At 46.5% G+C, this 10,693-nt stretch overlaps 1 protein-coding gene across 1 annotated transcript in view; it reads right to left on the reverse strand.

The window, feature by feature from the left end:
• Positions 1–342, reverse strand: part of LOC139002126 (leukocyte surface antigen CD47-like) — a gene marked incomplete at its 3' end in the record, with an annotated part of 136,434 nt that extends 136,092 nt beyond the window's left edge. Inside the window, exon 1 of the mRNA XM_070403528.1 lies at positions 297–342. Within this exon, the coding sequence (XP_070259629.1) occupies positions 297–342 (46 nt within the window). The remainder of the gene's footprint in view (positions 1–296) is intronic.
• Between the last annotated feature and the right edge of the window lie 10,351 nt (positions 343–10,693).

Consider the following 10,693-nt stretch of genomic DNA (forward strand, 5'->3'; position numbering starts at 1 on the left):
CCTTTCTCTCCAGTTAATTTCCGCGCGAGATGCGCGGTGTGGAGTGTTCCTCCCTGGGTGCCTCTGGAGGCGGAGAGCAGGGGAAGGAGATGAGCCCGCTGTCACCCGGGAAGATGAAGAGGAGGGAGAGGGGATGAAGGAGGGAGGCTCCTGAGTACCCGAGGGGCCTCCCACGTTCGCGCTGCTCCTGCAGTGAAAGGTGCGTCCTGCACCAGCCACCCTCTCCTGGGAGAGGTCAGTGGGGCACCGTGGAGGCGGGAGACGCAATCTGCAGAGCCAGGATCAGGGCCACTCACCGCAGCTCGCCAAGCCCAGCAGCAGCAGCACCAACAGGGGCCACATAGCGCCAGCGAAGGGGCAGAGGCTGCTGCCATCACCGCTAAGGCAGAATCTGGAGCAACCACTGGCGTCACAGTCAGAACCCTGCAGTGGCTTCGCGTCACAAGCAGGACCCAATGCCCAGGCTGCTGGCTGCGCTCAGCGTTCTGGCCATCACACACCTGCTCCCAGCCCCCCCAAAGGTGCTGCTGACTGCAGTCCCTCAGATTCCTGGACTCCTTCATATTCCCTGAGGCTCCTCAGAGACCCTGAGCCCCTCCAGGAAGGTGGCCAACGCTGGGCTTCAAGGGCAAAACTTTCCTTGCCAACCACCATCCCTGTCCTGGGTCCTGGTACCTCTGGCCAAGAGAGGCTTGGAGTGTGTGCCCTGGCTCACTGGGTCTTCACTGTCCCCGCCCCTCTCCAAGGTTCCTCTCCTCCTTCTTGCTCCATCCTGGGCCCCAGGATCCTCCCTCCACTGTCCTCTCCTGCTAAAAAAAAAAAAAAAAAAAAAAAAAAAGGATTCAAAATGTGGCTACAAGCCACAGTATAAATAAGGCCTTCATTAAAAAAAAATTTATCGAGTGACATTGGTTCACAAAACTATACAGGTTTCAAGTGTACAACTGAATGAAATATCATCTACACTCTGCATCCTTCTGTCCCCAGTCCCTCTTCCCTCTGACAACCTCCACCTCCACTCCACCCACGCCCCTTTAGCTCTGGCTATCACCACACAGTGGTCTGTGTTATGCATATAGAGTTTTTGACCAATCCCTTCACTTTCCTTCAATATCTCACTGAATGACACAGGCACAACATTCAAACTGAAGCAAAAGATCTTGTAAAACTGCCAGTAACATTTATCCTAAATGATGAACACCCTTGTCACAAAGTCAGTCTCTGGTGGCTACTCTAATGGGCTCCATAGCCTGTCTGCTCCTTTGGTTGTTTTTCTCTTACCTGCTGGAAAAGAAAGCAATTTCCCACCACAATACCCCACTTCTCCAAATCCTCTACCCATGGCATCTCCTCCATCGACTCCATCCTCATAGTAATAAAACCCAGGAAATAACATTTCCACTCTCAGTGCATTATATACTATGTAACTTTTCATGGTTTCCTTGTGTAAACCTCTTTCCCTCAACATTATCATTTCTTTAAAATTGGAGAGTTTTTTAAATATTCCCTCCTCTACGACTTCCCATTCAACTGAGCAAACAGAAGGAGTTTAATAAATATGTTGATGTGACTGGAGGCAAGCATTGCTCCAGTGAAATTTGATAGTTTTATTTTTTTAACGATTAAAAAAAGAGGAAAAGAGACATCTCACTAACACAATGGTTGATAATTATGGTGGTCATGATGTGAATGGCCGCTTAGACACCCTGAGGCTACCAAAGGGACTGTTGGATTCTCCTCCAACTGCTGCTTATGTGGATATGAAAGAATCACCCACCAGACTTAGAGCATTGGGGACTCTGTGTACCACAGGGCAGCTGGTTGGCTCAATAAGGCTGTCAGCTGTCCCTGAGACCAAAGGACCCCCTAAAGCTGAAGAGTGACCAGGAAGGACTGTCCACAACCTTCAGAAGTAGAGTTGGAATGATGCTCTGTTTTATACTGGGAGCTGCTGAGGCTAAGTACCTGATGTACTTTTGTGCAGAAAATGGAGCAATCTTGCCCTGGCAGGAGTCGCTAAGGGGTTAGCAGGGGTGGGCAAACTTTTTGATTCGAGGGCCACAATGGGTTCTTAAACTGGACCGGAGGGCCGGAACAAAAGCATGGATGGAGTGTTTGTGTGAACTAATATAAATGCAAAGTAAACATTATTACATAAAAGGGTACTGTCTTTTTTTTTTTTTAGTTTTATTCATTTCAAACGGGCCAGATCCGGCCTGCGGGCCGTAGTTTGCCCACAGCTGGGTTAGAGCATCAGTTTGAGCAGGGAAGGGTCCTTGGTTTGATTCCCAGACAAAGACATGAATCTGGATTGCAGGTTTGATGCTCGGCCCCCGTCAGCACATGTGCTGGATGTGTCTCTGTCACATGGATGATTCTCTCTCTTTCTCCCTCCCTCCCTCTCTCTTTCCCTCCTTTTACCTCTTTCTCCCTTCCACGTTTTCACCTTCCATTCTCTAAAATAAAAGAAAGAAGAAAGAAAGAAGAAAGAAAGAAAGAAAGAAAGAAAGAAAGAAAGAAAGAAAGAAAGAAAGAAAGAAAGAAAGAAAGGAAGGAAGAAAGGAAGGAAGAAAGAAAGAAAAAGAAGCAATGAAAAAATATAATCTGGTGAGGATTAACAAAAAAGAGAAAATGGAGCACTCTTAAATCAGGTGAATAAGAAGAGGCGCCCCAACCGGTTTGGCTCAGCAGATAGAGCGTTGACCTGCGGACTGAAGGGTCCCGGGTTCGGTTCCAGTCAAGGGCATGTACCTTGGTTGTGGGCACATCCCCAGTGGGGAGTGTGCAGGAGGCAGCTGATCGATGTTTCTCTCTCATCGATGTTTCTAACTTTCTATCCCTCTCCCTTCCTCTCTGTAAAAAAATCAATAAAATATATTAAAAAAAAAAAAAAAAGAAGAGGCCATCTGGGTGACCACCTCAGCTCTTGGAAATCAGCTGGGAGGTGTTGTTTTTTTAAAAATATATCTTATTGATTTTTTACAGAGAGGAAGGGAGAGGGATAGAGAGCTAGAAACATTGATGAGAGAGAAACATCAATGAGCTGCTTCCTGCACACCTCCTACTGGGGATGTGCCCACAACCAAGGTACATGCCCTTGACCAGAATCGAACCTGGGACCTTTCAGTCTGCAGGCCGATGATCTATCCACTGAGCCAGACTGGTTAGGGCTGGGAGGTGTTTTGATGGAGGGGCAAGAGGAGGCCTATTCTAGGAGACAGAATCCAAAGCAAGTTTCCTAGGTTTGATTAGCTTCTCTCTGAGATAACTTTCTCCAGTATCTAACTACCTTTTATTTCTGTTTCCCTTTTAACTTTTCCAAGCATTTTTTTTAATTTTTTTTTAAATATATTTTATTGATTCTTTACAGAGAGGAAGGGAGAGGGATAGAGAGTTAGAAACATCGATGAGAGAGAAACATCGACCAGCTGCCTCCTGCACATCTCCCACTGGGGGTGTGCCTGCAACCAACGTACATGCCCTTGACCGGAATTGAACCCGGGACCCTTCAGTCCGCAGGCCGACACTCTATCCACTGAGCCAAACCGGTTTTGGCACTTTTCCAAGCATTTTATTTAGATTTTGTTCTCTTATCTTTACTTAAGGTGTTTTATGTTTTGTTTTGTTTTTCGGGGGTGGAAATTGAGAGTAATGTATAGTAGAATATTTTGAACAGAGGTAATTCACATTCCATTTATTACCAAAATTAGTCTTCATAACAGCCATGGAGCGGGTATTATGATCTCCATTTTAGTGATGAGGACACAAAGGCAATGGGGAATAATGGGCACTTGGCCCATGACTGTATGTGATACTTTTCTCTCTGTGTCTCTCTTGTTGATGTCTATCTTCCTAAGTATTTTCTCCCACTTTTCCTTTTCACCCTATAACATCTAATTGTCTCTTCCATTGCACTTTGGTTATGCTGCTAATAGAATGCATCTATATATTAATTTGGACATATCTCTCTCCTATTCTACCATGTTAGCTCAGAGAAAATGAAATTTTTTCCAGGGTATATTTGTATTTCCAGGGTCTGTCACAGTGCTTGGTCAAGACATAAAAGCTCTGTGTGTGTTGAATGAAGCAAGAAAATCCATGTGATGTGCAATATTACAGAAACACTTTAGCCCAGGTTTGAGTTTACATCTCCAGCCACGCACTACGGTTAACCTTGGACAAGTTACTTAACACGTCTGAGCCTCCTTTCCTCATTTGTGAAGGTATGTGATGAAAATAATAGAAATTATTCCTTAAATTGCCTTGAGAATTTACTGTTAGCACTTTTACAGCTACATAGAGCAGTGCCTGGTGCACAATATGCACATAATCAATATTACTTCCTATTATTAGAGTCTCCTTATAGTGAAATGTGTCTCTGAGAAGGACAGGGAAAATTATTGTCTAAAGGATCACCAATTGCTGGTCTGAAACCCTGAAGAGGCACTGGGATTGGGCCAAGTGTGTACAATTTTGATTCAAGCCAGAGGCACAAGTCTGTGCACAGCGGATAGCCCTTAGTCCACGTGTTCTCCTATACACTTTGTTGGTGATTCAACACTGAGGAACCTACATCCTTGATACCTGGCTCAGGGCCCAGTGTCCTAGGGTGCTACTTAAACTTGACCCACTCAGAAAAGTGCAGTTGCCCCAGTCATCAAATAACGCAGTGTAGCAAAGCGTGTCTGTCCTCAATAGGCCAGGACTGGGTTTAGATGGTTAGGCAGCTGGAAGATATTGACATGTGGTTAGAGAGATGGATTTGACTTAGTGAATCAGAAGGAAGGCTCCAGTAGCAGGATATGATCTTCCTGGCCTGTGCTTCCATGAGGGAAAAATATTGGAAACAGAAACTGCCTTCAAGTAGTAGGAGGCAGGACTGAGGGCTTGGGGTAAGGGATATTCTACCAGAGGGATGAGGGTGCATTTCCATGGGGAAGTCCTTGTGCCCAGGCTTGATGTGCCCAAGTCAGGCACAAGCACAGCTCTTCCCACTCCCCCTGCTGCTGTTGCTGGAGGCTGCTCAGGTAGGGGGCCCACACTCACCACAGCTGAAAGGCACTAGAGAGAGCCAGCTTCTCGGTTAGTTGTAAAACCTCAGCACCTGCATTTCTGTGAGAGCACATCATCATTGGGGTCCTGGGAAGGCCCCTCTGTACCTTGCCTAACTGTCCCCTTTGGAGACACATAACATGCATGTAGAGGGTGCTTACTATGCACCAGGACCTCATCATGCTGTAGTATTTACTGTCTGTTGCTGCCAAAGGGAATTACTACAAATTTAGCGGCTTAAAATGATACCCATTTGTTATGTGACAGTTGTGCAGGTCAGAAGGGCAATGGTTTCTCTGCTTCTGGTCTCCCATGGCCAAAATCGAGGTGTTGCCTGGGCTGCGGTCCCTTCAGAAGGCTCGAGGGGAGAATCCATCTTCAGGTTCATTCAGGCGTTTGGCAGAATTCAGAGTCTCTGGGACTGAGGTCCCCATTTGCCTTCTGGCTGCCATCTTGGAGGGGGTCAGCACGGACAGGCTGGCTTTGGGTAACTGTGTGTAGCGCCAATGATGCATTAAAGCCTTCTCCGGTTGTCCTGCCTCCTCCTCTGCCACATTTCAATGACTGACTCTTCTTCCTCCCTGTCGACCTTACATACTCAAGTGATTAGATTGGGTGCCTCCAGGCATCCAGCATAACCTCCCCATGTTTAGGTTTCTAACCTTAATCACATCCACAAGCCTCTGGTGCTACATGAAGCAACATATTTCAAGATCCCCAGGGATTAGGGCTTGGAAATATGTTTTGTCCTAGGGCCTTAAACAGCCCAATAAGGAAAGCATTGTTATAGCCATTATTCATGTGAAGAAACTGAGAATTCATATCTCAGGTAATAGATGGTGGAGCTGGAGTATGTCTTGCTTCTGAGCTCAGACTCCTTTCTCTGCCTGAATGAAGGAATGGCGGAAGCAAAGCAATTGTGTGGGGGTCGGTCCCTCTCCTTGAAGTTCCCTCTATTGCTTCATTAGTGCCGCTTCTCAACTCAGTGAGGTGGTCCCCACTGTGGCCACCAAGTTTGCAGCTCTCCTCCTAATAGCACGATATGTGTATCCACTGATTCTCAGCAGAAAACAGATGGCATGCCCAAATGAAGATGCTGAGAGGAGATTAATAAAGGAACTGTTTACTAAGGTGTGGGCAGGTTTAAGGGAAAGTGACAAGAAAAGGAGAAGTGTTAGCTAACAGCAGCTGTTGTCCCCTCATCTCTAGTTCTGGAGGTGCAAAGAGAGGAGTGGTTAGGAGAACCCTGAGAGAAGGGAGAATCTAAGGAGGGCTGTGTGGATGGAGCTGGGACCTTCCGTAGAGAAACAGCTACTAGCAGCCTGGCAGAGGAAGGTGGCCAAGGATATACCATGACTCCATTCGCCTTTCACCTTCCAAACTCCTGCTCTGGGCAAATCTCAACCAGAAGCTAGATGGAAAGAAGTCTGTTTATGCAGTTCTTGGAGTTTGGCTTTGCAGGGCCAGAATATGGAAGGGGAGAGCATGGATTTGAGGGAGACTATAGCACAATGGGACTGTCTCTCGCACCCTCTTGGAATTGTGTGGCATAATGTGACTTGCTTTGCCCAGGGTGTTAGTTTCATAAACAAGGAGGCTTAAAATAAGAGACATGTATTTGCTTATAGTTCTAGAAGCTGGATGTCTGACATTAACATGTCAATAGAGCCATATTCCAGCTTCTGAAAGATCTTGGCAATCCTTGTGAGGCAGGACACTAAGAAGCTAGGGAAAGTCCTTGGCAAGTGGAATAAGGGAAACAGACAAAATCATTAAACAAGGCCAAATAATCTGAGCAATTTACAACCTCCTAATGAATAACCAGGTTTTATCTTCTCTAACTAATTAGACTTAAGAGCAAATGTTTACACCGTCCTGGGCAGAAGGGCCTCAGTCCAAGTCTTGGAGATTAAAGCTAGCCAGAAAATAACTCGATCCCTCTCTATGTACATTCTGATAAATCAACATATTGAATGACACACCTGGAAAGCTATGAATATTACCTTAAGCCCCTGCCCTGAGACCTCCCCTGATTCCCACCAGCTAAAGAAAGATATGGAGCCTCAAGACAAAGGAACCACCAAGCACTCTCCCTAGAGCATGCCCATGCTTTGTGTCTCTACTTTCCCTAACCTCTAAGAGTCCCTGCAGGACTTGCAACCAGGGGAGCAGTGGGCAGCAGGAGATCATCCTGGGCTTACCCCCTGAACCTGTTTCTAAGGCCTCTTTTTTTCTCTGACTTTCCACTGAGCTAACAGTATCCCCACCTGAGCTCACTGCTATCGCTGTGACTTTTAGTTTGCTGTGAGTTCATTCAGCCCAGCATGGCTATGCATTTTCTATAACGTTTCTCAAAAGGCAAAGGAGCCCTGCCTAGGCTCTCTCTTATTGCTTCTTCTATCCTAAGTTCTTCCTTTGTTTCAATGTCCCCAGTTTTAAGAAACATAAGCTCAAAAGTCACCTACACTTGTGTTACGAAATCTTTCCTGCAGGAAGTCAAGAACCCACACACTACCAACTGGCTGAGGCAGACCTGCTCTGGGCCTAATCCCTGTCCTGTATCACTTGGAGTTCCTCAGCTTAAGCTGCAACACTCTGAAGTCTGTCTCTGCATTCACATGGCTGCTTTCTCTATTTCTATGTCCTCTCTTTTTCTTATAAGGACACAAGTCATTAGATGTAGGGCCTACCCTAAATCCAGTATAATATGATTTCCAGATCCTTAGCTAAATCCATATGCAAAGATCCTATTTCCAAATAAGGTCACATTTTGAGATTCTGGGAGTAGATATTAACTTTGGGAGAATACCATTCAACCCACTATAGCCAGTAAATGTGCTAATTCTGGGCAAAAGCATCAAGACCCAGCATGCAATTTGCTACTCCCTCCTGCCCTCTCCCCCCATGGAAATCTGCAATGCTCCAGACAGTGGGTACTCCCTCAGCCCGAGTCCTGGGGTGAGGATGTGGCCAAGCAGAACCCCAGATGACCTACAAAGGAAACACAACAAGTATAGAAATTCATGTGTTACCCTCCTGACAAACATCATTGACAGTATTCAATAACCATAGTCTAGCCCTTCAAAGATATTCCCAGCAGCTAAGGCAGCTCCCCACTCCCTTACATATGAAAACACCCTTGAATACTGCACTAACCAAAACCAGTTTGCAGGCTCCCCATTCCTTTTAGTCCCAATTCCATTGGTGATATTTCATTGCATTATATTCCCTCTTTGGGGCTAAGTATAGAAAGAAATTGATGTTAAAGACAGTCTTTTGTATCCTTAGAGGGGCAAGTTTTCTAGGAAAAAATAATAACTGCCAGAGCACATGGGTGTTCTTTGAAATTAACTACACAGTAGCTGCGTTTCAGGCTGACAGTCTCATCTCCGGTTCCCGAGGAGTTCCCTGCCTGCAGCAGCCAGGAATGTCTGCTGAGAAACCTTCCTTCTCTGGCCTGAACCCGGGCTCTCTAGGTGTGTTCCCCCTGCCCTGCCATGGCTACGTGTGCAGGAGTGCTGGAGGCACTGCACCCCATGAAGCTTGTTTATTAGTGCTACAATGAGTCCTCTGGGCACATCTGTAGATCTACTTGTCTCCAATACTGGTCTAATTGCAATGGGTGTGGGCCAGCGCACTCCAGCTATCATCAGATGGTCTTCAACAGTGAAGTGAATAAAGAGGATCAAACTGCCAGACCAGATTGACGTGCATCTTTGGAATCACGAAAAGGGTTCCTGAGTCCATGTCCCTTTAACTTCACTTGCCTGTCTGTCTTGAATGGAAGCCTGGATTGAGGGCCCCCACCTGCCAGCTGCTGCAGCCCCTACCACTTAATTCCCCAAACTGAGTCCCTGAACCACAACAGTGGGAAGGAAGAAAAAAGGTAGAGAGACACTGCGCTTACAGGGCTGGTTCTCAAAGTGTGGTACCTGGACATGCGGCACCTGCAGCACATGGGAACTTATTAGAAATGCACATTCCTGGCCCTACCTCACACCTCTGAAACCAGACACTCTGGAGTGGCGCCTGGTCATCTGTGGGTGGGGAGTCTTCCAGGTGACTCTGGTGCACACTGGACTTTGAGAGCCACCCGTGTAAGGCCAGGTGGCCTGTGAGGAGGTGATCCATCTTGGTAAAAATATTATCAGCAACCCTGTCGCTTTGATCTGGTGGGAAAGGCCCACCTGAGTACACGGAGGGTCCCTGGGAAGCCTGGCTGTCTCCTGGACCACTGGGCAGTTTGTATAGACCATGGTCATCACAGCTCCTTGGCGGGGGGAGGGTGGGGGGATGGCAGGTGGTGTGCAGTGGGGCAGAGCCTAGAACACAGAGTCCTGTGGCTCCATGGGAAGGCTCTCACATGGAGCAGGGATTCTGTACCATCTTAGGTGAAGGGGCACATATCTTACCTCTGTCCTGATAGACACCAATGTGTCCTTCTGATTGGCTTGAGGATCTCTTTAATTTGATGTGTAGTGGTTTTAGAAGTGGTTTAAGGACCCGGTTGCCCTGTAGTTTACAAACTATGTTTCTGTATGTCCATCAAGTTGCTTAGTATCTAAGATCTCTGCTAATCTCTTGTAAGTTTCCACTTACAAGAGGACATTTTGATAAAATGTATCAATCTTTCATATTTTTGAATAATTGTGTCTCTTTGTTTAGGGAAGGAAGTAAAGAAAGCAGAATATTTTCTGCAGGAATGAGAGATCAATACACATTTTACCAGATGATGAATTCAGAGGCACCTCTGTTGGCAGTACGTGAAGTAGGGGAGAAACAACTTATCCTCTATCATAATTCAAAAGAAAGTGATTCATTCCTTTATGACAGCCATACGGACTAGTTTGCCTGGAGCCGGTTCTGGTAAATTCAGGGAAAGGCCTCATCTCAATCTGCTCTGTCCTGGAACGAGACATCCTTGTCCATGGGAAGAGCATGAGTGCTTTTTCGAAGATGTAAGAACAGCTCCTGATACAGAAATCAGTCAGATGGACTGATGGATATATTCCTCTTCTGCAGCAGCTCAGGTGACTCTCTTAATTTTGTCTAGCAGTACTGGATTGCCTGAGAAAGTCTACTGCGTTCCTTGCACAGAACAGGATCTTGTAACCCAGGATTTTTTTCTGGGTGGGGTGTTCTTTTTTGGAGGAAAGGTTGCACTTCTCAATCTTTTCTTCCTCAGAGCACTCCCTGCATTTGGAGCATGGGAAGTATGGCCCCAGAGGCCAATGGAACATGCTTGTGCCTTTATGTGCTCCCATAGTCACCCCCCGTTTCCCTCCCTCACCTCCTTGGAGGCTGAGTCCTATTCCTACCCAGCTGCCTTTTCCTTCCCAAGAAGTAGCTTTGTGCTAGTGGACCTGTAAACCACATGAAAAGCTATCAAAGCACGAAGGGAAGGAATCAATAATAATACATATAAATGTGTACATGTATCATAAGTGACAGGCTCATTTCCATGCAAGTTAAGATGTTCTCAGTGCCTCTAATTGACACCCTGTGTGCCTGTGTGCTCCAACACTGAATGAAATATTCATGGCTGGACTCGCCCTGTAGAGGCACAGTGGGCTGCTGCCGATGGGCTGAGGTTTGATTTTGCTGCCGAGACCCTGTCATGGCTACTCCAGCTGGCCCAGGC

This window comes from Myotis yumanensis, unplaced genomic scaffold (assembly GCF_028538775.1).
Source record: "Myotis yumanensis isolate MYYU_CA2020_CCGP unplaced genomic scaffold, mMyoYum1.0.hap1 SCAF_2, whole genome shotgun sequence".
Taxonomy (NCBI): Eukaryota; Metazoa; Chordata; class Mammalia; order Chiroptera; family Vespertilionidae; genus Myotis; species Myotis yumanensis.